The sequence below is a fragment of the Leptonychotes weddellii genome, chromosome 2 (genome assembly GCF_054177405.1).
Source record: "Leptonychotes weddellii isolate Sample4059 chromosome 2, ASM5417740v2, whole genome shotgun sequence".
NCBI lineage: Eukaryota > Metazoa > Chordata > Mammalia > Carnivora > Phocidae > Leptonychotes > Leptonychotes weddellii.
In genome coordinates this window covers 121,565,032-121,592,344 of record NC_138370.1, presented here as the reverse complement: position 1 = coordinate 121,592,344, position 27,313 = coordinate 121,565,032, and the positions used below count along the sequence as shown (strand labels likewise).

General features: G+C 40.5%; 1 protein-coding gene across 1 annotated transcript in view; it reads left to right on the top strand.

Annotated features, from left to right (window-relative positions):
- Positions 1 to 27,313, top strand: part of FRAS1 (Fraser extracellular matrix complex subunit 1) — a 394,684-nt gene that overhangs the window by 249,257 nt on the left and 118,114 nt on the right. Inside the window, exons 23-29 of the mRNA XM_081813142.1 lie at positions 3,348 to 3,494; positions 6,569 to 6,709; positions 7,603 to 7,743; positions 9,291 to 9,428; positions 12,091 to 12,361; positions 14,938 to 15,022; positions 17,747 to 18,073. Coding sequence (XP_081669268.1) covers positions 3,348 to 3,494; positions 6,569 to 6,709; positions 7,603 to 7,743; positions 9,291 to 9,428; positions 12,091 to 12,361; positions 14,938 to 15,022; positions 17,747 to 18,073 — 1,250 coding nt within the window. The remainder of the gene's footprint in view (positions 1 to 3,347; positions 3,495 to 6,568; positions 6,710 to 7,602; positions 7,744 to 9,290; positions 9,429 to 12,090; positions 12,362 to 14,937; positions 15,023 to 17,746; positions 18,074 to 27,313) is intronic.

Genomic DNA, 27,313 nt, shown 5'->3' with positions numbered 1-27,313 from the left:
AGAACTCCAGGGTGGCCAGAGATGACCTTGTACCCGATTCAGAGATTCTTTCTCACTCCCCCTCAGACTTCTACAGATGAGGAAGGAAGCCAGGTCAATTGGAGGGGGTGGTAGCTGTTTAGTTGTTTGACGGTTCTTTCTCATGGGCCCTAGAACTCCCCTCTGGAGTGATACAGAGTAAGTCTCCTTCCTCATTCACTTGATTGCCTTCCAAAGTTTGAAATTAACTGTCATTTCCCACTTGCACTTTGCTGCTCAGGCAAAACTGAAGCCAATGGAGTATTTGAGCAGAAATGGATGACCCTGTCTCCGAGCTGCGGTAGAAAACAGGCCTATTTCAGAGGGAAGGTGGATTTCCTAAGCTGTTGGGTCCTTTCCTCCTTCATGAATGATGGTTCAAGTACATCTCTGCTTCCCTCGTTGGTTTCTGGTCCACTTACGACTATCTTCACTGTCCTCTTGGTAGTTTCTGGGGTCCGGGACCTCGGAGAACTGCACCTGGGACTCTAGATGTGATCATAGCAACATGACTAATACCGTGTGTGGTCTGAATATTCTAAGATGGAGAAAATGCTCCTTACCCACATGCCTTTGGAGATGGAAGCTGAGAACCCAAGGGGCTTTGGTATGTGTAGACCTGCTCTGACGAAGACAAGGTCATTTGTGGATTGCTTGGTGAGAGATGAGGAGTTCAATGAATGAGGAAGAAGGGTTCAGGTAGACATGGAGGGAGCTCCCTGCTCTCAGTGTGACGCTGCATCCCTCCAAATCTCCACATAGTCTTCTAACCTTTCACAGTGCTCGGCATGAATCTGTTTTGGAAGCCAGTATAGGGGCTGAGTTATACTTTGAGGTACCGAGGGGGAATGAAAGACTGCATGGAAGGACTCAAGAATAAGAAGGTACACAGATGCTTGAGGAAGTAAACTACAAGAAGCTCTCCGCTATCCAGACGGGGCATCATCCTGTCACTCTAAGATGAGGGATTGGCCTTTGGGCTTCATTTTGTAGCTGTTTGTCAAGTAGGGGGCTCCAGCTGACATTTAGGTTATATGAAGGCTCTTCAGTTTAAGATTGTGTTAGTTTCTTTAGTAACCATATCACACCTCTAATAAGCTTTTAATCAACTAAAGTTCTTAGATCATTTTTTATAGGAACTACTGTCTGAACAGGTCTCCGGTATCCTTTATTTGTGTAATGGGTTATGGAAAATAAATGCAGGACTTACAGTTTTGCTTATTTCATCAGATTACTTTTAGTTTATTGCTTCAACTAGCTAAAATTGAGTTTGAGTTGTTCTTTCAGCTGGTGAGATTAGACTGTGTGTATCCTATTAGGTTATGTGGCATATTTAAATATCATTAGCATGATTTCTTTGTTGTAATTAAAGCTATTAATAAAAATGTTGATCAAGTAAAAAGTGAAGACTTCATCATAATATTCGACTAAGGACATTTCTTTTACTAATTACAAAGGTTTACTGATAACTTTTTGAGGATGCATTTCAACCATTTTCAAATCCACCTACAACTCCTAGACCCCACTTCATTTTTGTATTCACAGGTTTATCTTTGAGATTTTTGTCAAATCCTTTGCCAAAATTAAGATACACCATGTGTAAAAATTCTAGCCAAAAAAAAGATGGAACTTTAATTACATTGAAGTTTCCAAAAATTAAAATATTCTTTTCTAATTATTCTCAAACCATCTGTTTGAAAATCCAGTCTAGAGTTTTTCTAGGATCTTTAATTACCAATCTACATATTCTAATGAATATTTTATATCAATGACATTTCTTGTAGGTGAAACAAGAGGACTTCCTTTTTATTTTTACCAGGAGGTAATTTTCCTGCACTGTGCCACGCACTTTGATATCCTCTAGATCTAGAACTCTAAAAATCTAGCTCATTCTCTGGATTTTTCCTCTGATATGTACTTAGAGAAAATTTCAGAATGAGGCAGAGATGTGTTTGAGTATGTATAATTACAATATCTGGTTTCTTTCATTTATGTGCAAGTGTTCATTGAACACCCATAACATGAAAGATAACTAGTTAGGTCCTGAACACTATTTCAAGGAACAGAACAAACCTGGTCTTTGCTTTCATGAAGCTTATAGCTTAAAGGATACAGAGGTTAAATAATCATTGTAATGAAAATTATTATGTATGGCATGAATGAAATGTCTGGGGTGCTGTAAGAGCAGTGACAGGGAGATTGTTCTAGACTGGAGATTGAAGAAGTCACTGAAGAATGAGTAAGAGTTAAAGACAAGAAACTTGGAGATTATATTGAGAGGATTCAAATATGTGTATTAAGATTTCTGGGCGGAAAGAATGGAGGGAATGATGGAGGAGTGTTATCTGCAGAAATGATGGCTGGAAATTTTCCGGGGTTGAAGAAAGATATGAGTTTATAGATGAAAGTGTCCTCAGAAACCTGAGCAGTATAAATTTTAAAAATCAGTCTTGTGGATACAAGGAAAATAGAATGCAAGGGAGTCAAACTTGGTAAGGGGAAACCAATTAGGAGGCTATGACAGTAGTCCAATAGGAATTGATGAGGGCTTGGATGTATTGGCATGTGAGGATATGGAGAGAAGCAAAAAATTCTGGGAATTATGTAAGAAAATGTGAATAAATAGGTTCCAATGAGTGATTGGATTAGGAATGAGAGATAGGGGGCCTATCAAGATAGCCTCCAAGGTTTCTAGCATGGACAGCTGAGGAGATGGAGAAATGCCAGTTGTTAAGTTAGGGAAGATGGAAGCATCTGGAATCCATGGACCAGATTTGGGGATCATCCTTGAATGCCTGAATTAAGTGGCTGTTGAGAATTACAACTGGGCGAATCAGTAAGCCAGGCCTCCTTAAAGTCCTTTGTGGCTTAAAATATGGGATTTCCTGAGCTTCACAGTAAAGTTGATGCCTAATTTTAATCTTGGCATCGCTCAAAAATCTGAATCTACATCATGAACAATTGGGCGCTTGATTCCTTGAGAAATCTTCCTTCCATGAGAAGTAAGGTTCAAATACATCTCTGGACTGTTATTCCAGAGATCTTGGAGTAAGTATAAATTCTGTTGCTGAATCACAGGGCAACTTGGATGTGGGATTTCCATTCTTGGGTTTATAATTTATCTTCTCTGGAAAATAAAATGATCCTTTTATTTTAGAAAATAAGAGTAACATTTTCTGTTTCTGTTGATCACAGGGGAGGGTTATGAGCCATAATTAAAGCACAGGTTGGAGCAGAGCTTTGCTCCTTTGTAGCATCTGTCTAGGTTTGATCAGCTTCAGTATTTGCAGTTGTAATTATCTGGTCATTTTCTCTTCCTATCTGCTCAGCATGTGAAGCGCATTGTGGAAGCTGTGATTCACAGGCCAGCTGTACCTCCTGCCGAGATCCAAACAAGGTCCTACTCTTTGGGGAATGTCAGTATGAGGGCTGTGCCCCACAGTACTATCTTGACTTCTCCACCAAGATATGCAAAGGTAAAGCTCTTCCAGAACTGTGCAATGATTCTTTTCCTCAGTGATCTCCCTTTACTGTAGGTGTCTAATCCCCCACGTTGAAAAATACCGTCATATGTTTAGATGATAGCAAGAAGGCATCATGTATTATGAATGCATGTATGTAATTTCTTTCTTTTTTTTTGTATGTAATTTATTTCTTAAGGAAATTTTTTGAGCACCTACTATGTGCCAGATGTTGTGCAAGGTTTTAGTAACTAGACCAGAGGTGGCAAACTGGATGTATTTGGTCCAAGACATGGAGGGTTGTTTGTTTGTTTGGTTTTTTTTTGGCCCACCTAATGTTCTAGTGTTTTAAAATTTTAATTAATGCATTTTATTTTATTTTTTTTAAAGATTTTATTTATTTATTTGAGAGAGAGAGAGAGAGAGCACAAGAGCGGGGGAGGGTCAGAGGGAGAAGCAGACTCCCTGCTAAGCAGGGAGCCTGACGTGGGACTCGATCCCGGGACTCCAGGATCATTACCTGAGCCGAAGGTAGTCGCTTAACCAACTGAGCCAGCCAGGCACCCTAATTAATGCATTTTAAAATGTAGAAGACTTCATATACAAAAATTGAGATTTTTCTGTTTCTTTTGGAAAAAAATTGAGATTTTCTGTTTCTTTTGAAAAAGTCCGATGATCTGGGAATACTGGATATGCATTTCCATAATGCGACAGTCAGTTGGAGATGAGTAGCTGTTGTCCCTTTTGTGTCTTCAGATCACTACAGTCCCTGCCATTCCCTCGTCTATCACACCAGGCCTATTTCAGAGATTTACATTACCTTCCTTTACAACTCTATATTGCTAGACGCTAACCTTAATGAAGACAGGGTTCGGGGTGCTTGGATGGCTTGGTTAAGCGTCTGCATTCGGCTCAGGTCATGATCTCAGGGTCCTGGGATCGAGTCCTGCATTAGGCTCCCTGCTCAGCGGGGAGCCTGATTCTCCCTCTGCCCCCCCACCCCCCGCCACTTGTGCCCCCTCTCTCTCTCTCAAATGAATAAATAAAATCTTAAATAAAAAAAAAAAAGACAGGGGTTGTATCTGATTTGTTCATCTCTGTTTAACAGACTTAAATGAGTAAAGACACAGTCCCTGTGCTCCAGGAGTTTGTAAGGAAGCAATATTAGAAACCTAGTACCTTGTTCTCTAGTGGTTAGAATTCTTGGGGCTTATGCTCTTTAAATGGCCATGCTCAGCAAGGAGAAGAACAGAGTGGAAGGCCAGATTTTCCTTGCTTCTCTTCCGTTTTCCTCCATCCCTCCATTCCACTTGTTTCCCATCTCTCCAGTTCTGCCCAAGAACCTGGGGCTCAGATATGGAGGCCAAACATCTGTCAAGTAAGCTTGGGATGTTTTAAGGCTTTGCAAAATTGCACATTCTCCATTCCAAGAAATTCTACTTGTTGTCAACTTAGGTGGTCTCTCTGTTCTCAAGACCACAGACTTTTCTATTTTTTCCCTTCTAAACAGCGGTTGTCAGTTTGCGGTGAAAAACAAGATTATCACAAATCCTCCATGTTGTAAATGATTTCATAACTATGCTGGCAGTTTTCAAGGCTCTGCTTTAGTCATTCTCCCTCAGAACTGATTCAGCCAAATAAATGAGGGGGGTTAACTTTATAAATCTCCTTGGAAGCACATGTACTGTCTTGCACATTTACCTGCTTCTTTGGGACTTAGAAATATCGCATCAAAAAAGAGAAAGGTGACTAATGAGAAGTTTCCTCAGTTCTCAGCTGGGATGGATGGTGGAGTGAGGAAGAACTGAGTGCAGAATGTTCTCCGAGAAAAACAGTTCGGCAGCAAAACATTTATTAAGCTGTTACTATGTGCCAGGCACTGTGCTAACTTCTTTAATTTCACTATTTCCTTTAATCTACACAATAGCGTTATGAAATAGGTACTCTTCTTATCTCTGTCTTACAGATAAGGAAACTGAGGCTCCAAGAATTTTGGGAAAGTGTGTAAGACATGTAGATAAACAGTGGCTAAGCCACAGCCTCAATAGAGACTTGGCTGTCTTCAAAACTCAAGTATTTAACCACATGGTGTTGTCCCACCTTCCATGCATGAAGGACTTACTTTACCATCTGGCACTTTGGCTCTCAAACATGAGTGTTCTGGCTACAGGAATTGCCTGGGCCTTTAATAGCCACAGCTACAATAATAACAACCATAATAATCATGAGAACAGAAACAACAGTAGTGGCCCCGACATGTTTCCTTATGCCCCGCCCCAATCCTTGAGATGACGTCAGTAGTTCTGATGCTGAGCCAGAAAATCTGTATTTCTAACAATCCTTCTGGATTATATGGATGCACATCCAAGGTTGGAGCCCACAAGCACATAGGCCCCTTGAAGCCAGGGTCTACCCACTTCCTACCCACCGTTCAGTGCTATGCATTCCATAGGTGCTTATTGAGCAGATAACATGTAAATGAGTCAGTTCTACTGCTCTAAGGAGATCTTCTGTTATTTCTGTAAGCCCTTTCTTTCTGGACAGTTCCTTGATGCTCCATTTAATTCTAACATCATTGGTCCTTTCTGTTGGGTGGGTCGACCCCTGATTCTTGAGAGGTAGAGAGTCAAGCAGCCGGTGTTGGTGGAGACAGCAGACGCCTTCCTCGTTGAGTCTCTGACATCCCTCTCCCTGTGGAGCATTTGGAGGAGGTGCAGATTAAGTCTGTGGAGGCAAATTGGCCCCTCCCTGTAGCAGAGCAGGCTTTGTTTGATGACGCCGAGGCATGGGAATCAAGAACTCTAAGATTAAGTTGACCTGGCTCCTCGGCAGCCCCGTTGACAAGCAGGCTCTGCACAAGCCTGGAGTGATCCTTGTACACTCCCGTGTCTAACATAATTAGGAAACACTAAACCTCAGAGAGGCGTTCAGACTACTGCAAACAGAAACCTTGTTAGAGCTGGCTTATCTGACATCTCGCCTGGTGTCCTCACTTTACCCCTTGCCACTGCAGACCGCGTCCTCATAAATTAGTCACTGGGACTGAGGGCGGACAGGTGAAGGTGATCTCACGTGGACTTCCTTTCTAGAGTGCGATTGGAGCTGCAATGCGTGCAGCGGACCCCTGAGGACAGACTGCCTGCAGTGCATGGATGGCTACGTTCTCCAGGACGGGGCCTGCGTGGAGCAGTGCTCACCATCCTTCTACAGGGACTTGGGCCTCTGTAAAAGTAAGTGTCCGGAGCTCCTGCTCTGTTCTCATCCAGCCTTCAAGCCTCCTCCAATTTTTACTGTTCTGACAAGGAGTCTGTGGCAAGTTTCCTTTCTGGCTTTTTGTCCAATTTCTGGTTTCTTTCCTAGGAGCTTTTCTTTGTTCTAGTCAAAATGCCCCCTCTCTCCTTCTCCCATACATGATATTTGCTAAAATGTGAGGTCAGTATGGGAATCTTGGGAGTATAGGGCCACATAAACAGGTATGTTTTGGTGATGACTATGGATTTCTTAGTGCACTGAATAATTCTGTCCTCTAAATGGGGAGGTGTGTATACTCTGGTCATTTGAGCACCTGGAAGGAGCATCATATTCTCCCATCTGTACCCTGAAGCCCTGCATGTACCAGATGTCTCAGCACTACCTTTCTCTGAACGCCACCCCCTTTAGCCTTGATTTAACACCACAAAATCTTCTGACCCTGAAATGCCCCCCAAATGCACAGATGGCACTCCTGGGACCATTCTTGGGAGACTGATAACTGACTGGGTGAGTCAGGAAAGTAAGAGAACCACGGACTAGTTAATAGTAATGATAATGGCTAATACCTGTAGTTTCTAGGTGTGCCTAGTGTTTTCCATTATTTACTTTAATCTTGGCCCAGCAAGCTGAGTGGGTCAGTATGAGAGAGAGCACTGAGGCTCAGAGAAGCCGAATATCTGATCCTAAGTCACCCTGCTGGGTAAGTAAGAGTAGTCACAACCAGAAGCCTGGCTCCTGACTCCTCGTCTTCTGCCTGGCCCAGCACACCAGGTCATATCGCTGTTTGGTGTCTAATATTGCCTCCCTGCGAGGCCCAGGAGCCCCCTGGAAAGCTATACACAGTTCTGCTGATTTGACTTTTGTCTTTCAGGCTGCAGCAACCACTGTGTCCAGTGCCAAGGTCCCCATGAATGCACTCGCTGTGAAGAGCCGTATCTCCTGTTGGAAGCCCAGTGTGTCCAGGAATGTGGCAAGGGGTACTTTGCAGATCACGCAAATCGACAATGCACAGGTAACTCGGAGACTGCTGAGTCCCCTGGAAAAAAGCGAGGGCCACAAGTAAATCAGGTGTGTTGATTCTCAGGTAACCAAGGAGAATCTGAATTAGAAGCAGAATGAAAACCCAGATAGCTAGGACTTAGAAATTGATGGCTTCCCATGCACATCTGCCAATTGCTGGTTAAATAGAATATAGAAGTGCAGGCCAATAATTGTCTTGCACAAATCAATATTGTCTCTAAGGGTCTTTATGGAAATTAGGCCAATATTTTATGGAATGTAAGGCTTATGTTGAACTAAGGTGAGGTATCCATTAAGAGCGGATCACCTCTATTGATATGGGCACAGAATTTTCAGTGTGTAGACTAAATTACGGGTGACCCTGATTTTGGCACAATATCCTTGAGTAGGATTTCTGAGGACAGTTTAGTGCGATACACTGAACTTTTATCATTAAAGTTCAACCCAAAGCCTTAATCTCCTTGTCCATTGGGTTATCCACGAGAGTTTCTGCAGTTTGTTCTCATCATTTCCATTAAAACTTGATATCATATGCCCCACTTTGAAGAAAACCTGACATTTAATAATAAAGCCATGACCCTGGCATGGCATTTTACGTTTCACCACATTCCTCTGTCTTCATTATCTCACTTAATATTCACAATGAATTGGTGGTAAAATATGGCAAACACTGGGAATCCCATTTTACAAGTTAAAAAAAAAAAAAGAAAGAATGGCTTAAGAGTATTAACCAAGGCAACATAAAATCAGATATTAAACCCAAGTTTTCTGATTCCAATTCTGGGCCCTTACACTCTACTACGTCTGTATAATAAAATCTTAATTAAGGAAGCAGAAAAATTGGGCAGTAAACACTTGATTTGTAGAAGTTTATTAACTTGACCCAAAGAAATAATCCTAGGGTCCTTTGATGAGCTTGCTCTCCTCCTGCATTTAAAATAATAATGATGATGATGATGATGATGATATGATGATGATGGTGATAATGATGATGATGGTGATGATGATGATGATGCAGTGACATTAGTAGTACAGCTGAGTCCTTTTGTATGCCAGGCACTGTTCTAGTCTCTTCACATTGTAACACATCCTCCCAACAGTGACTTGCATCAGATGCTATTACTATCCCCATTTTTAGAATGAGAAATCACACCACAGATGATTAAAGGATAAATTGTCCCAAAGTGGACAGATGATAAGTGGTAGAGCAGGAATGGTACCCAGAAAGGGCCTGTGCTCTTAATCCCTGCACACCACCTCCCTTACAAGTCAGTATGCCTAACTCTTCATACTGTCCGTGTATGTGCAACATTTTCACATCACAGTGCATTAAGTGAAAGCGCGCCTCTGTGTTCGCTCTCCTCCTGAGGGTAGAGCAGCTCCCTGTGAAATTCTAGAGGAAACCGTTGGAATTCCCTGTTGCTGCAGTTGGGGGTCGTGTGTTGCTCGTGCTGTCACTATTTTTCTCTGTCGCTGGTGGCCCTCGCTGGCTGCCTGTGCCTTTGCTGTGCCTCACTTACTGTGGCCTTTCTTTGACAGCCTGCCCTCGGGCGTGCTTGCGGTGTAGCCGCCGGGACCGGTGTCACCAGTGTGACCATGGGTTCTTTTTGAAGAGTGGCCTTTGTGTTTCCAACTGCATTCCTGGCTTCTCTGCCCGCTCTAATGAAACCTGCGCTGGTAAGTGCTTCTTGTCAGATGCTCTGCTGGATATTAACCTGTAATTTCTCCATGCAGAGGCTGAGTTTGTAGATACAGTCAGCTCATGTGATATGAAATGCAGGATTCTCATTCTAGGAATACAGAGGAATGAGGAATTGTTTATAGGACATGGACGTTGGGGAAACTCAACCTCTAAGATCTTTGGGAAAAAGAATCTGTGCTTTAAAAGTAACAACTATCAGATCAGAAATTTGGCATAAAACTTAGCTGTGTTTCAGAACTACAGCTATGTTATAGAAAATTACCTATATACATATAATTTATTTGCATATATATAAACTTACAGAGCTAATTATGCCGTGGTTCAATGGTGCATCCTTTGTGGACATACTGGAGATAAATTACAAATAAATAATGAGTAGTGTGAGGAGACTGCCCCATTAGGGTCATGTTTGAAGCAAATAGATTCCGAGCCACTCTCCTATTAAGAATAAGGTGACGTATTAAGGGAATTGATCTAGTCTTGTCCAACACATTAATGGACACTTCACCTTAAACAACAAAAGAGAAGCAAATTTAAATTCAGTCATAATTTTGAACCCCAAAGTTTTATAGCTGAATGAAGCTTGAGAATTATAGTATAGTTGAGCATTCCTCAGCTTTTAAGTGTCCATCAATGACACGAGGCATATTTTAACACCCACAGTCAATCACATTTTCCGTCTCTAAATTTCTGACCTCCAAAGATATTAAGACTTCCCATGGGAAAAAGACATCTTTGGCTCATTTTATTGGGATCCTTCTGGAAACCCCAAGTACTTGAGAGTCAACCTACTCCTCTTGGGACATAATACAAGTCAACTTGTGAAAATGAATTCCACTTTCATTAGAGTAAGCTTAGAGTGGACGTAGTCCTCTTGAAACCTGGCATTCCCAAACTGTCCTGTCCGACCTACTTGTAGAAGGAAACATTAACAATCCAAGTCTGGGCAAAACACCTTGCAGGAGACAGGATGAATTTCACATCATGATCAGATATTTATCCATCAGATGTTTCCTATGGGCAGAGATAGTAAAATTTTAAATCAAAATGGGTACACTTCACATGAATTCTGAATATAAGCCACTGATAATCATACTTCATTACAGATTAACTGGTACTGTTCGAGCAAATGGTATCAGACGTTTGCTTTTTTCTTTACCCTTAATGGGTCTGATGGTCAGATGTGATCAAAGTATTAGGTTAGGACTGTGGTTCTCAAACTTGGAAGTCCCATTAGGATTGCCTGAGGAGCTTGTGAAGTCACTGAGATGCCCACCCCAGAACACCGAAGACAGAATCTCTGATGGTGGAGCTCAAGTATCAGTACTGTTTTAAAAGGTCCCTGTATGACTTTTTATTGTTATTATTGAGATATAATTCACATACCATAGAATTCACCCTTTAAAGTATACAATTCAGTAGTTTTTAGTATATTCACAAGGTTATGCAACCATCACACTATCTAATTCCGGGACATTTTATTCTTCCTAAAAAGAAATCCAATAACAATTAGCAGTCTCTCTGTAGTGCTCCCTTGCCCCAGTCTCTGGCAGTCATTGATCGACTTTCTGTCTCTGTGGGTTTAACTATTCTAGACATTTCACATCAATGGAATCATACAATATGTGGCTTTTTATGTCTGGCTTTTTTCATGTAGCAAGAATATTTTCAAGGTTCCTCTACACTGGAACATGTATCAGTACATCATCTCTTTTCATGGTTGAATAATATTCCATTGCATGGATATACCACATTTTGTTTATTCATTCACCAATTAATGGACATTTGGGTTGTTTCCACTTTGAGGCTCTTAGGTATAACTGCTATGAACATTCATGTACAAGTTTTTATGTGGACATATGTGTTCAGTTCTTATGGGTATATGCCTATAAGTAGAATTACTGGATCATAGGGTACTTCTGTTATTGTTTGAGGAACTGCCAAACGGCACCATTTTATGTTTCCACCAGCAATATATAAGATTTTTAATTCCTCCACGTCCTCAGGAATACTTTTTATTGTCCTTCATAGTGGGTATGAAGTGGTATCACATTGTGGTTTTGATTTGCATTTCCCCGATGACTAATGACATTGAGCACCTTTTCATGTACATAATTATTGGCCTTTTATATATCTTCTTTGGAAAAATGCCTTTTCAAACTCTGCCTATTTTTAAATTGGGTTACTTGTCTTTTCCTGAGTTGTAAGAATTTTTTTATATATATTTTGGATACAAGTCCCTTTTCAGATATGTAATTTGCAAATATTTTCCTCCACTTTATGGGTTGTCTTTTTCACTTTCTTACTGGTGCCCTTTGAAGAACTTTGGTCCAATTTATCAATTTTTTCTTTTGTCACTCATGCTTTTTGTGTCATATCGAAGAAAGCATTGCCTAATTTAAGATCATGAACATTTTATCCTCTATTTTCTTTTAGAAGTTTATATTTTAACATTAAGAATCTGTGTTATTTTCATATGCATTCAGGGTGAGAATCACTGAATTAGAAGGAGGCTTATGGTGTACAATAGCCTAGAGTCTCATTTCTGAATGAACATTACGAGTCTATTTATTAAAAAAACCCAAAACCTTATTAGTGAATATGCCAAGTCTGATCTTTGGATCCTCTGTTTTCCAGGCAAAATATACACTCCTAGTCTTCATGTGAATGGTTCTCTCACCCTTGCAATTGGTTCAATGAAGCCACTGGATTTTCCCCTTCTGAATGTCCAAGACCAAGATGGCAGGGTGGAAGACCTCCAGTTCCATGTTGTGAGCACTCCCACCAATGGTCAGCTGATGCTGTCGAGGAATGGAAAAGAGGTTCAGCTCGACAAGGCTGGCCATTTTAGCTGGAAGGATGTGAATGAGAAAAAAGTGCATTTTGTGCACAGCAAAGAAAAGCCCAGGTGACTCAGTGTTCTTTTGTTTTCCTCCTGCCTCCTTTCCTGTGCCTCCTGTCAGTGCTTTGCGCCCCGCCCCCGCTTCTCAATAGCTATCCCTTCTCCTGTGGGGAAGATCAATACTCCAAACACGCCAACGCTTTCAGCTGCCTGTCATTATTTCCCTGTAATTGCTCCGAGAGTATGCTTCTGTTAGAGGCATTTTCATTTTATCACATAATTGTGGTTAATTCTCTGATGTGACAGGAAAGTTCCTAGGACAATTACCCAGTATTTTTGGCCCAACAGAAACAAAACTGGTTATCTACACAGATTGCTACAGCTGCTTCTTCAACATTAGGGTGATATACTGGGAGTGAGCAGTGGCTAGAAGATGGAGCACATGCTTTTCAAAGTGTTATATGGTTCCTAGAATTCCAGAGCGGGAGGGAAGCTAAGAGTCACAACTTTTTATTATCCACTTTATGGGATTAATTGTGGTTAATTTTTAAGCCGGATCCAGTTTTCCTCTGATGCCTAGCACACTTCTGGCTGTTTTCCTCACCCCAGCTGACATATGCTTCAGGAATGCAATTGAATGTTAACACTAACCCAGGCAAATAGAATCATATAATTAGCAGAGTAAATCTGCTAAACAAGAATCAGAGAATACACCCCAAAGATTAGCCCTGTGGATTATCCTTCACCCAGCTCTGCTTCATTAGTCCAGATAATTCAGAGTAGACTATATATGTTAGCAATGGATTCAGATATTCACGGTAAATATTTTCTACTGTCACCACTGGAGATTTTTGTTGTTGTTGTTGTTTTAAAGTTTGGGCTAGGAGATAGGTGGGGAGAAAAGTGATGACACTTTATTGCGGTTCAGAGCCAGAACCTCAAAAGACCATCTTATAGGAATAAGAACAACTGATACTTACTGAGCGCTGACTATGACCCAGGCATTGTAGCAAACACTTCATGTGAACGCTGTATATTTATGTTCCCAGTCTACAGATAGGGAAACTGAGGCCTTGAGAGTATAAGCAAAGCCAAGTCTCCAATCCCTGGCTCTCTGACTCCACAGCCCATGCCTTTAGCCACTATGATTTCTGCCTCCTGAATAATACTAGGAGTAATGGGTGTGCTTTCATCCTCAAGGGGCAAAAGATCCTTGCACAGAGACATATTGCTACAGATGGAACTTAAAACTCAGGCGTCTGATGCCATAGAATCACTTTTCAGATTTATGCTCCAAAGTCCTGCATTCATTTTGCTTCAAGTGTAGTTCTTAATTATTTGCATTACACACACACACACCACACACACACGGCTCCGTACGTGTAGTCCTTTGCCTTGGAATCTTGTGAAAAGTGGGTAAAGTTCATAAAGCCCCCTAGACAATCAAAGTTACTCCTCTTGTCTGTTTCACTTCTTCAATCTCTCATCACCTGTTTTCTTCCAGAGTCAGCTCTGTACCCCCAAATAGGACAAAGAGTGGTGACGATTTTGCAGGGAATTCTTTCAGCACTCCTTTTACTTTGGGGTACCCATTTTAGCATCAGATCTTCTTTCTCTAAAAATTCAAACAAAAGAACAGGAAAATAAGATTGGTAGTGATTTGTGAAAAAAGAACATTCTATAAGTTGCCAAATGATACAAAAACAAAAGGGGCAGCTTGCCATATGGGTTTGTGGTTTTGTTTTTCCTCATGAAAATTTGACCGTGATTCTTCAGCACTGGATTCCTCTGGGGTCAGAGTGCTTCTGGGGAGTACAAGACAACCTGCAAATACGGCCCATGGTGGCAAGCGGAATGCTAAGCAGTTATCAGAACCTCAGTGCCACCAAAACGTCATTTTCCCCCCGTAGGTTAGGAGTAACCACCCCTTCTTATTTCTTTCTGTTGCTTCCCTCAGTTGCTTTCCCTGGACGTCTGGAGATGGGAGTGAAGAGGGACAAGGACCTAAATGGGACAGAAAATCAAGGGGAGGATGAAATGGGAGGGGAGACAAGATTTTTTTTTTTTAAATCAGGTTTATGGAGGTCTATTTTGGGTTCAATAAAATCCCCCATCTTGAAATGTACTGGTCTGTGAGTGCTCACAAATGTGGACATTCTGGCAGTTTGAAACCACAACTGCAAGCAAGGTTTGAAACAGTTTCATCAAACCCCCAAGCTCTCCTTTTTACTGGGACTCCCTTCCCTCCAGTTTCTGGCAACCCCTGATCTGTTTTTTACTCTTACTCTGATAGGTTCCTTTCCATTCTCTAATTTAACTATTAGCCTTCACTATATTACTAACCTGTCTTGGCCAAAAACTGGTTTTTCAACCATTTATATAGTCCTTTTAGAAAAATCAAAACCAAAAAGTTTATGTAATTGTTACATTATTTTGAGATTGGAGAATACACCGTAGTTTTACCTGTATGTCACTGTGTTCATCTTCATCTGGTTATTTTCATTTATAGTATGAATATTATATCACTGTAGTGGTTTGATCTAATTTCTTCCATGCACATAAGCTGAAGATATTTTTAATCTTTGTTTTTCTAGAGACTAATGACTGCATTTTCTCATTCCTTTCTTGGGGACTTCTTTTAGGAAAGGTTATTTTTCCCTGAAAGTTAGTGACCAGCAGTTCTTCTCTGAGCCACAGCTGATCAACATACAAGCATTTTCAATACAGGTAATAACAATGCTACACAATTAATAATTTCACATGCGTGAGTCAAGGTTTCTACTAGTTATAACAAAAATGACCTAAATTAAGCTAGTCTCAGATTCTCCATGAAATACCACTGGAATAATTTTTAGAACTTGTGGGTCAGAACAACAGCAACAACAACTAATTGCTAATACGTCTATAGTTTTCTTCTTTGTATTTTTCATTTAATCCTCATGACAGCCCTATGAGCTGTTGTTTTCCCCAACTTACAGATGAGGAAACTAAAGTCACAGGGAGGTTAAGTAACTTGTCTATGATGAGATAGCTAATAAATGAAGAGCCGAGATTTGTGCCCAGAAAATCTGGCTACAGAGTCTGTGCTCTTGCCCACTAATTTATGGTGCCTTACTTTACTATACTGAATCTGATACCAGCCCTTCAGAATAATTTGAAACTGTTCCAATTGTTAAGATTTTCCTTATCTTAGGTAAAGGAGTTTGTTTTGCCTAAATATTTCTCTCTCAGGGATGTGAAATTATATTCAACTACTTTTGCCTATCTGTCATGTAGCTGGGCTACATTTTCATCAGTTTGCCGTAGGTTAGAGCATCTCATTAAGGATCTACTTAAATAAGGTGCCAGTGTGGTCATCAGCCAAACAGAAGTCTGAGGAAATCATGGTAGATGCTATAAAACTCAGTGTGATGGCTCTTCTGTTCCCATCACTCATCTCTGTCAAGATGTACTTATGTGTCCAGAATACATATAGCTGTAGATGATCTGAGTAACTGAGCTTGAGGGATTGAACGGCTAAAATGTGCAAAGAGAGTAAGAAGACAGACAGAGTCTTAAGTTGTGAACAACAAGACAGTGGGATATCAGCCTGGGGAACCGAGACTACCTAAATATCCAGACCTCAGTGGAGTGTTAGTCATGATTCAAGGAAGGACATGAGATTATTGTTTTGAAACTGATTTTTTTTTTTTTTAAATTTTGGTCCAAACATGAAAAGACCATGGACTGTGGATAATACAGACATAACCCCGAAGTGGCTCCCAAATGGTGTTCACAGGCTGGCTCTGTCTTCTTGATGGCATTCTTACTTCAGGGGTGACTGAAGTTGAGGGATGATTAGAAATTGATCTGAGGTTCATTTGACCTCACTGTTGGGCTAAGAGTATGAATTTTGTTTTAATTAAAACTGAAACATGTAAAAAACAAAAAACAACGAAAAACTAAAGCATGTGATCTCTGTAAGTATGGGCCAGAGGGCCACATCAGGTCTGAGGACTGTCTGACTTAGAAGTTTTGTTTTGTTCTTTTTGTTTGTATTACTATAGTTACTCTAATTAGGTGAATTAGAGACAGGGTAGGTACTGGCAAGTGCCTTTCTCATCTGAGACCGTGAGTTCCTGTGGTTCCCTGAGTTTTGTTTGCTTGTCTTCCCCAAAGCAAGTGAGTAGATAGTGGCAGCATTTTTAAATTTTATTTATTATATGAGAAACTTGTTTCATTTTGACTTTTTTTAAAATGGAGTTTTAGAAATCACTTTGAACTTATTTTTGTTCCTTTACCTTCCTGTGATATTTCAATATGGTCTTGAACCTCCCTGAGATTTTCTCATGTGAGTTAATTTGGTCTTTTCCATTTATGGATGTTGACATCACCTTCTGACCACTCCTCTTTCAGAATCCAAGGGGCCCTTCATCCCCACGTATCTAGAATCACAGCTTCTGTATTCTCGCTTGGGAATTCTGAGGCGTAGCTGTCATCTAGCTGCCTACTATGTGACTATTACAATGACACATTAGTTAGACATTACTCCAATAGATATTGAAATTTCCACGAGGCCAGGAAGGGTAGTTTTAAAAGAAAGTTTTAGAAAAGAGCCATTTGGATTAAAGAAGGCAATGTGCCGAAAAAAGTCCTAGATGGTTCAACTTCAAACAATATAAAAAACTAAGAATGTTTTCTTTGGCTTCTGGCCTCAATTTTTTTTTTTTTTGGTAATTTTTCCTTTTGTGGTTCATTAACTTTTATCTTTATGAAAGAATATTTTATTTGCTTACTCAAGTTGGTGAGGGGAAACGTGATAATCCTGAGAAAAACATCTGAAAGTTTACCACGTGAATTAGCCAGGTGGTTGTCTTACTCAGACCGTGATCTTATCAGGCTTTAAAACCTGAGTTGGCCCTTCAAGATATGAATGAGATGGCTTAAAGAAAATTATTGCCTGGGACCAGATATTGCATGATTTCAGAATCAGAAGTATCTTACCCCAAGTGCAATGTAGCTGGAGTGAGGTGCTCAATTCCCAACACAAGTGCAAAACTTCCATGCCTCTTACTGTTCTCTCTTGGAAGCAGACAATTGGTTGGGATCCCTGACTCTGGGCTGATTTCAGTTACAATGCAGGGGATATAGTGTAAATCCAGATAGCAGAGACTTCCGAGATTCGGAAATAAGTAGCTCATCTCAGTTGCCTCCAGTGGCCTTGACATGTCTTGAGAAGCCTCCAGAACCAGAAGTGTGAAGTAATCTCACTTGCTCTGATTACTATGACTGCCCACACCTCTGACAAATATCTTGACTCTGCCACAGTTTGGCACTTTGCTGGAGCATCAAGAGTTCCTTCAAAAGCATAGAATTATCACTTAGGTTGTGCACAACTGTATCTAGTCCACTGAGTGGTCCTCTCTTTTCCTCCTAAATGACTTCTCCTCCTCCTTCCCTTCAACTCCTCAGGCCCCCTATGTGCTGAGAAATGAGGCCCTCCGTATCAGCAGAGGAGAGAGAGGAACCATCACTACCCAGCTGCTCGACATCCGAGATGACGACAACCCACAGGATGTGGTGGTCCAAGTGCTTGGTCCTCCACTTCATGGCCAATTGCTTCAAACACTTCAGTCCCCGGCAACCCCAATCTATCAATTCCGGCTGGATGAACTCTCCAGGGGCCTTCTCCACTATGCTCATGATGGCTCAGAGAGCGTATCTGATGTTGCAGTCTTACAGGCCAATGATGGACATTTCTTTCGAAGTATACTGTTCCACGTGAAGATGGTGCCCAAGGTAGGTGTCATTCCTAGAGCTGCAGTTTCCTTGCAGCTAGATATTAAGTTTTGTTGATGATATTATTTTGCAATATTCATAAAGTTAAGATATGGATTGGTATTTATTCAAACATTTATTAAGCATCTGTTACGGAGATACTTAGGATGTTCAAAGATTCATAGAACACAATGCCTTGTTGTCCACTGATGCTTTTGTCACCTGCCTGAGCATGATCACAAGAGTCAAGTGCATGCCTGTTTTTGTCTGCCCTTCTGCAACAGCTCATGCAATGTGAAGCTCATAGTCGGGTTAGGAGGATGAGGAAACTTTCTCTTTTAGTAATCACAGGAACTCTCATCAGCCTGAGTCATTCCTGTGCCACCTCCATATGTTTTTGTCTTGTCCACGAGTACCTTTTCTATTATTTACTTAATATTTTTCTTTGTATCACCTTTTTTATTGTGGTCTCATCCTAATAAATGATGCATATGAAATCATGGGCTTAATGGATAATTATACTTCTAAAATATTAAAATTAATACTAATACATAACCGTTTTTTAAAATATTCATCCACATTGTACATAGAATGTTCTTGGATACTATTAATGGGATGACTATCACGCTTTGGGAAATACTGGGCTAACCCATGCTAGATCCAAGAGACCTATTGAAAAACATTTTCAGAACCATTTATTACTTGATGATATTTCACTAGAAGCTCTTTTCTCTGTTATAGCAAGAATGACTCTTTCCCATGGTGATAGATTGGGAGACTTATCATTTTTATTGAACTTTTCATTCCAAGTATCAGTAGCTACTGAAGTGTCATTAATGATTAGCTAGAGAGATTGATTTGCTGAGGACAGTTTAGAAATGACTTGTCACTTTCTCACTGAAGATCACTCAAAATTTGCGATGGATCCTTGTGAAGGTGAACAGCTGAATGTAACATAGTCTGCTGGCTAGTTTCTCGGGCTGTTGTCTCATGATTTGCAGCTAATGAAAACAGTGATGGTGGCATGAGATAGATGGGAGTAAGTGAAGGCTGATTATGAGATAGTTGGCAGATAGCCACTTTGTAGCTAATCCTAATTATCACCCTCTTGCAATGGCCCTGGGAGATGAGGTTTAGTTCTGAAGAGATGAAGTCTAGACAGACACAGAAAGTTTCTTTTCTTCCTGCTTGGTTTCTTTCCAAAGATTGTTACAGGATTTCAGCGCAGCACTAGCAGCTGCCTTTCCTATAGTGGTTTCAATCTCCACATTTGGAGCTCGGTTCAGTGGATGGCACTCTCATTTTGTATGCTATGGTCTAAGGTTGAAGAGTATTTCTAGGATTTCCACTGCTTTGACTACCAAAACAAAACAAGGAAAAATGAAAGTTTAATTTATAAATAAGACATAAGCACAGACCTTGAGACTCCTTGTAGTGCTTATAACTTGGGATTCATGTTGGTATTTACAGTGTCTGTCCCTCCTGCTTCCTCCTGCCATCACTCCATCTCCTATATTGTTGTGCTTACATGTCCGTCAGGTGAACTAACGGCTTCTAAGCCAGTGAATGGGATAACGAAACCAGCATCCATCAGGATGTACTAATAAATTTGAACACTGTAATACTGATATTTTACAAATGCATACTGTATTTCCTTTCAGGAATTCAAAGTACTTGTTCTTTATATCTATTCTACTGATCTTTACAATATCTTAATGAAGAAGGGTAGAAGAGAGGCCATATGACCTTATTTCTTCTAAAGGAAGTCCTATGGGTGGGAGGTGTTTTTGTTTTGTTTTTTTATCTTTTTTGGGCACTAATGCTTGATGTAAATTATTTCATTTGATGTTCATGATCATTCTAGGATGTTTGTACAATTATTATCTCTAATTTTCCAAAAAGGAAACTGAAGAAAAAGTTTAAAAGCATTTTAAGAAGTTTAAAAATGTTTGTTTGTTATAAAGGTATTTTGTGCTGGAGCTGTGATTTTGACTCAAGTGTGTTCTGGTTCATCACACTTAACCCACATGGCTTTTTTCATTCTAGCCCATATTTTTCAGTGTATTGGTCATATATATTCTGATCCCCCTAATGGACAGAATCGAGACAGCAATTCAGTCATTTTCTCAATGTCCTATCCAAGCAGTCTGGGCCCTAAGCCTCCTGGAATCTTCCCTCTGGACTGACCACATCTTGTTACAGGTGAAGCTATTTATAATCATAAGTCTACTGGAGCCCAAGAAGAAAAAAATTGCCTCAGCTGTTAATGGCTTCCAGTACATGTATAGTCAGACATGATTGATTTCATTCTGATAGCCACTTCTGAAGATGGGCATCCAAGTCCCTACCCTGAGGCTGCCTGTGTATTAAATTTGGAGTCAAGCCAATTACTGGCTGATGTCTACCTGGTGGTTTAAATGGAGTTGCAAAGGGGATTAGGTCTGACTCCTGGGGAATGGATGTACAAATTAATCCCAGTGTTGTTCAGTAGAAAACTCAACCCGCTGACACAGATGGAAGGAGAGGGGGAGGTAGAAAAAGAAAACTTTGTGTGAGCAGCAGCTATTTTAGTCTTCCTCTCTTAAGGCACGTCGTAGGACCTTAGCACATTTTTGCTGGATGGGTAGATACTTGGAGGGATGCAACAGCTTGAGTGAGGCTGATTCCCATGTTCCTACCTTTGAGTCCATCTCTTACGTCAGATGAGAAGCCTTCAGGCCACCTCTGCTAATGTTGGGGTGACCTATCTGGGACGAAGGGTAGGGGCTGTCAGTTCCACTCTCATTTTTCAAGTTCTGTGTCACTTCCTCCAAACTTTCATCCTTGACCTGGCACTGAGGAAATTTGCTGCCCTCCAGGCTTACGCTGAGTCGCTGAAGAGAAAATAGATTCAGGACTGATGTTGAAACATGCTCTGTTGGGGGAGGAGACAAAAGAAATCAAAAAGATTAAAAGGTAATAAAGAATGCTCTGCTGAACAGGCTTTCATTAATTGGGCAGATTACCAAACCCGAGCCTGCTAGAGATATGATTTTAAAGCAATTCGGTGTCTAATAAGGGCTAAAATGTGGGCAGGGAAAAGTCATGCTTATTGGTGGGTTACTTTCCACTGCCAGGCTTTTAAGAAATTACCTTCTTTTTCTTTTTTTTAAAAAATTTTTTCTTTCTTTTTTTTTTTTTTATTATGTTATGTTACTCACCATACAGTACATCATTAGTTTTTGATGTAGTGTTCCATGATTCATTGTTTGGGTATAACACCCAGTGCTCCATGCAATACGTGCCCTCCTTAATACCATCACCAGGCTAACCCATCCCCCACCCCCCTCCTTTCTTTTTCATTAATTAAGGCATCTCTGGAAATCATGCCTCTTTTTCCACTTTGGCAATAAATGTGATGATCTTTGTGACCTCGTTTGTTGTTGTTTGAGTAGTTACTTTCTGTCACTGGGTAATGCTTTGATGTGAAAAGCCCCCAAGTATCATGCTATGAACTGGATGGAAAATTCTGTTGCTAAGAGTCCTCTCTGGCTGTTTGAACTTGGTAAGGCCCATGTGCAACTAAAGGCCCTATTTTGCTTTCCCTCAGTTTTCTTAAAACTTGTCCTCCCAGTGGTGGTCTGGCAGGGATACTGTTTGATAATAAGGGTGCTTATGACAATTAGAAGTATGGCACAAAAATGTTAATTTTTTGAATAAGAGTCTATCTCATAAATAAATAAATCCTTACCACATGTCAGGGTTTCACCTTTTTTTTTTTTAAAGACTTTTATCTATTTATTTGAGAGAGAAAGAGAGCACAAGCAGGATGAGGGTCAGAGGGAGAAGCAGACTCCCTGCTGAGCAGGGAGCCGGACATGGGACTCGATCCTGGGACTCTGGGATCATGACCCAAGCTAAAGGCAGACACCTAACCACCGAGCCACCCAGGCACCCCAGGGTTTCATCTTTTATGGACTTACTTAGCTTGTTCAATTTGGCATCTTATAAGATGTATTGCTCAGAGTATACGTTCAAAAAATGTTGATTACAAAATTTTGTTTGTTTATAAAGTAGTTAAAATCTACATGGAGAGAAGGTTCTGTATTCTTGACCTGAAGGAACAGAGCTTCTGAGGAGCATACACACACTGTCCAAACACACAAAACAGTCCAATTATCTTTCCATCCTTTATCCTGGTAAATAGAATCTAAGTTTGACCTTCTATGTCCACCCTACATGATCCTTCCTTAAAATCCACAGTGTCCTTTAAGGTTGCATTTTAAAAGCTATGGTATAAATGAGCCTTTGCAAATTAAGACTTCCTTTTAACAGAATAAATAAAATATTAGGATTGCTATTACATCCAATTATAGTCATTTTCTATTTGATTAAGTTTTAAAATTTTTTGTCTTTAGTAGTTTGGCCCAGGGTTGGGGTACACTGTCATTTGAAATGATCATTTATGCCCCAACATTTATTTTAGGGGAGGGAGTTTTCATTTTATCTGTGAGATTTTTCCTTCTAATGATAGAAGCTACTTCTGGTTTACAGCATTAATATATTTATTTGTAATACAATATATAATGGCTAAACTTTATTGCCAACATTTCTGTATGCCCATTGTTCTATGAGATGAATTAGAAGAACTATTTAATTTAAAGCACTCTTTTGATTATGCCCCCATAATCCCTTTTTGGGATTTCATTGCTTTCTAATGTGGTACCCCGAAGGATATATAAAACATTACTAGGCAGGAGATTATTCAACTCATGTTATGGCTAATTTCTTGAGCTTACAGGGATATATGCACCATTGTGCAGAAGAAAAAAAAACTACAAGGAGATAAAGAAATTGCAAAATGTCAGAATCATTGGGGAAATGAGGTTAAAATTTGTTTGGCTCTTCTGGACACTTTAACTGTAGAAAAGATGATGTATAGCCTTCTATTCATCTCTTCTTGTACCTTCCCTGGACTCTCTCCCAGAAGAAAGCAACTGATAAAACCATCTTCATCATAATGAGTGGGAGGAATTATACTTCTTTCCCTTAGACAGTTGTCTGTTTCTTCTTAAGTATTATAAACAAATAATTCAGAAACAGAGGCATGTATAGTATCTGGTTATAAATATAAATATTCTAAAAGACCTGTCTGTGGGATTTCAGGAGAACCACTCTAGACCCAACACTATTTCTTTTTTTTTTTTTAATTTTTTATTGTTATGTTAATCCCCATACATTACATCATTAGTTTTAGATGTAGTGTTCCATGATTCATTGTTTGTGCATAACACCCAGTGCTCCATGCAATACGTGCCCTCTTTAATACCCATCACCAGGCTAACCCCTCCTCCCACCCCCCTCCCCTCTAGAACCCTCAGTTTGTTTTTCAGAGTCCATCGTCTGACCCAACACTATTTCTATCCTGAGCTGTGCTTCTCCTACTTCAGCATGCCTCCACATCCCCTGGGGATCCTGTTTAAATACAAGAGGAAATGCATCAAACTACAAAGCTGCACAGCAAAGTAAACAGTCAACAAAATGAAAAGGCAGCCTACCGAATGGGAGAAAATATTTGAAACCATATATCTGATAAAGGATTAATATCTAAAATATATAAGGAACTCAAACAACTCAATAGCAAAGTCATCATCATCATCATCATCATCATCCAGTTAAGACTTGGCCTAAGGATCTGCACAGACCTTTGTCAAAAGAAGACATACAATGGCCAATAGGTACATGAAAAGGTGCTCAACATCATTCATCATCAGGAAAATGCAAATCAAAATGACAATGAGATATTACCTCATATCTGTTAGAATGGCTATTATCAAAAAGACAAAGCATAACAAGTGTTGGTGAGGGTACTGAGAAAAGGGAACCTGTATACACTCTTGGTGGGATTGTAAATTGGTGCAGCCATTATGGAAAACAGTATGGAGGTTCCTCAGAAGATTAAAAACAGAACTATCATATGATCCAGCAATTTCACTTCTGGGTAGATATCTAAAGGAAATGAAATCTGTGTCTCAAAGAGATATATGTACTCACATGCTTATTGCAGCATTATTCACAATAGCTAAGATATGGAAACATCCTAGCTGTCTCTTGATGGATAAATGGTTAAAGAAAGGGGCACCTGGGTGGCTCAGTCGGTTGAGTGACCAACTATTGATTTCAACTCAGGTCATGATCTCTGAGTCCTGGGATCAAGACCCATACTGGGCTCCACGCTCAGCGGGGAGTCTGCTTCAGGATTCTCTCTCTCTCTCCCTCTGCCCCTCTCCCCACTCGCTTGCTCTCTCAAATAAATCAATCTTTTTAAAAAAATGGCTAAAGAAAATCTGTTCTACATATATAATGGAATATTATTCAGCCTTAAAAAAGGAAATCCTGCCATTTGTGACAGCATGGGTGAGCTTGAAGAACATTATGCTAAGTAAAATAAGCCAGACACAAAAAGACAAATTCTGCATGATCTCATTTATATTTGGAATCTAAAACAGTCCAGCTCATAAAAGCAGAGCAGAATGGTGGTTGCCAGGGACTGAGGTAGGAGAAATGGGGAGATGTTAGTCAAAGGTAGCCAAAGGGTATAGTGGTTCAGTTACCAGGGATGAATAAGTTCTGGAGATACAACATATAGCATCGTGGCTATACTTAATACTGTATTGTAGGGGCGCCTGGGTGGCTCAGTTGGTTAAGCGACTGCCTTCGGCTCAGGTCATGATCCTGGAGTCCCGGGATCGAGTCCCGCATCGGGCTCCCTGCTCGGCTCCCTGCTTCTCCTTCTGACCCTCCCCCTTCTCATGCTCTCTCTCTCTCATTCTCTCTCTCAAATAAATAAATAAAATCTTTAAAAAAAAAATACTGTATTGTATACCTGAAATTTGCTGAGTGGGTTGACCTTAAGTGTTTTTACCACATGCACACACAAAAGTGTAGTTATGTGAGGTGATAGATTTCTTAATTAGCTTGAATTTCACAACATATACGTATATCAAAACATCACGTTGTGCACCTTAACTATCTACAACCTTTATTTGTCAAATATACTTCAGTAAAGCTGGTGAAAAATAATAAAATGCAGATTCTACATCAGAATCTGGGGTGGGGCCTGAGATTCTGAACTTGTAATAAGCTTCCAGATGTTGCCTTTGTCCTAACACTGACATATAAGGGGTACTGTCTGCTAAAGATTTACACTCACACAGGAATTAGAGAATTGTATTGGTAAAGTGTAGCCAAGATAGAAATGTAGTGAGAGAGACATCTGGGGACATGCATTCAGGTCCCAGTACTTACTTGCTTGGAATATGAAAAAACACATTGCTTCATCAGTCCCAGAATGTGGTTGTTGGTATATGATGGATTTCTGTAACCATGATCAAACTTGATGAGGCTGCTTCTATTAGAGAGATTTCTAGCAATTAAGACATTGGGTCGGGGCGCCTGAGTGGCTCAGTCATTAAGCATCTGCCTTTGGCTCAGGTCATGATCCCGGGTCCTGGGATCGAGGCCCGCATCGGGCTCCCTGCTCCGTGGGAAGCCTGCTTCTCCCTCTCCTGCTCCCCCTGCTTGTGTTCCCTCTCTCGCTGTGTGTGTGTCTCTCTCTCTGTCAAATAAATAAAATCTTTAAAAAAAAAAAAAGACACTGGGTCTAAGTGTACTATGTTTTATGAAACTCTTGCTGAAGTTAATAGGGATTTTCCCCCCACAGTTCTGGCGGGGGGGGCGGAATGGAGAAAAATTCTTGGCACATTTGGATGTTTTTGTAACTAATATACTGTATCAGTTGTGAAAGGAGAAAATTCTTGGGAGTTTGCCCCTGAGCACTGATCACAATAGAAGGTGACTTTGCTGCCGTTCGCCTGGGCACTGTTTGATTCGGCTCCCCGGTAATTGTGGTGAGAATAGCTATGACCACCTCTTGTTGGGGGCAAATGCTCTCGTGTCAAGTGACTGTGAAGGCATATTTGTTGCCTACTGCTCTGAATATGCCCCTCCTGGGAGTGGTGTTTGTTCTGTTTATTGGCATATTTGAAAGTAATAACGGTAATTTATAAAAACATCCCCTTTGAAATGCCCCATTTTAAGATACCAGATTTATTCATTTTTGAAGTATGAAAACAAACTGAAAGCTGAAGACAGGCAGGCTCAGTAATCTCCTTCCGTGGAAAGTGTCAGTTATGAGGCTTTGGAAGAGGTGCACACCTTGCAAATCAGGAATGGCAACACTTTTTTAATGACATCAGCTTTAGCAATTAAAATGGTTGCCTTCTCAGGAGTGCTAAAGAGGTGATTTCTTCCAGTCAGCTATTCCCAACAGTTGTTTCTAAGGCTTCACTTTCAATCAGTCATCAAGGCCTGTCAGTTTGGCCTCTAGTGTTTCTGGAAACTGTTTCTAACTCTCCATTCCTGCTGTGATGACTTTTTCATCTTCTGTCACCTGAGCCATTACAAGAATTTGTCAAATGGTTTCTACAGCCCCAGACACGTGTCAGTTCTAGCCCCTTCCATCTCTTGCTGATGGAGGCTTTATAAACCCCAGACCTGCTCATCCCCTTTCCTTCCATGAAGACACATGTTGAGTTTACCGGGCCTACAAGATAAATGAAGACTTTTAGTACAGCATTTACCTTCTACCCGCCAACCTTAAGAGAGTGTCCCTTTTTATTCACCCCCTCTTCTGGCTCCATAAACTCTTCTTGCCCAGACACCTGGGTATTTTATGAAGCACACAGTACATTGCCTCATGTCTTTGCCTCGCTTGGGCCCTCTGCACAGAATCCGTTTCACCACTTGTCTCTTAGAAGGGCCATGTTTTGGTCATTCAAGAGTTAAATGATATTTCCATAGGAAAGCATTCCTGAGCATTCCTCCCTCAAAGAGGAAACCTCCTTTTTCCTTTATTCTCCCACTGCACCCTGCTCAAGCTTCTTACAGAGCATCATTTGTGATGCATCCTGATTATTTGTCTATGGGGGGACCACTAGACTGTAAGTTCTGAAACTGACATCTTGTTTAGGCATTCTTATATATCTCAGGCCTCTGGCAAAAGAGCTGACCTATAATAGGTGCTTAATGTATAGTGCTTGAATGTGGGAGGATGGGGAGGATGGAAGGACAGTGAGATGGACAAATGAAAGAAAGAAATGGAGAGACTTGTCTTCCTGAATGAAATAAGTTATTTGCTTATGATAAAGTAAAGGGAAAAGTAGGATATGTACATATGTACATACACATGCATATATCTACATATAATAGACATACATAGTT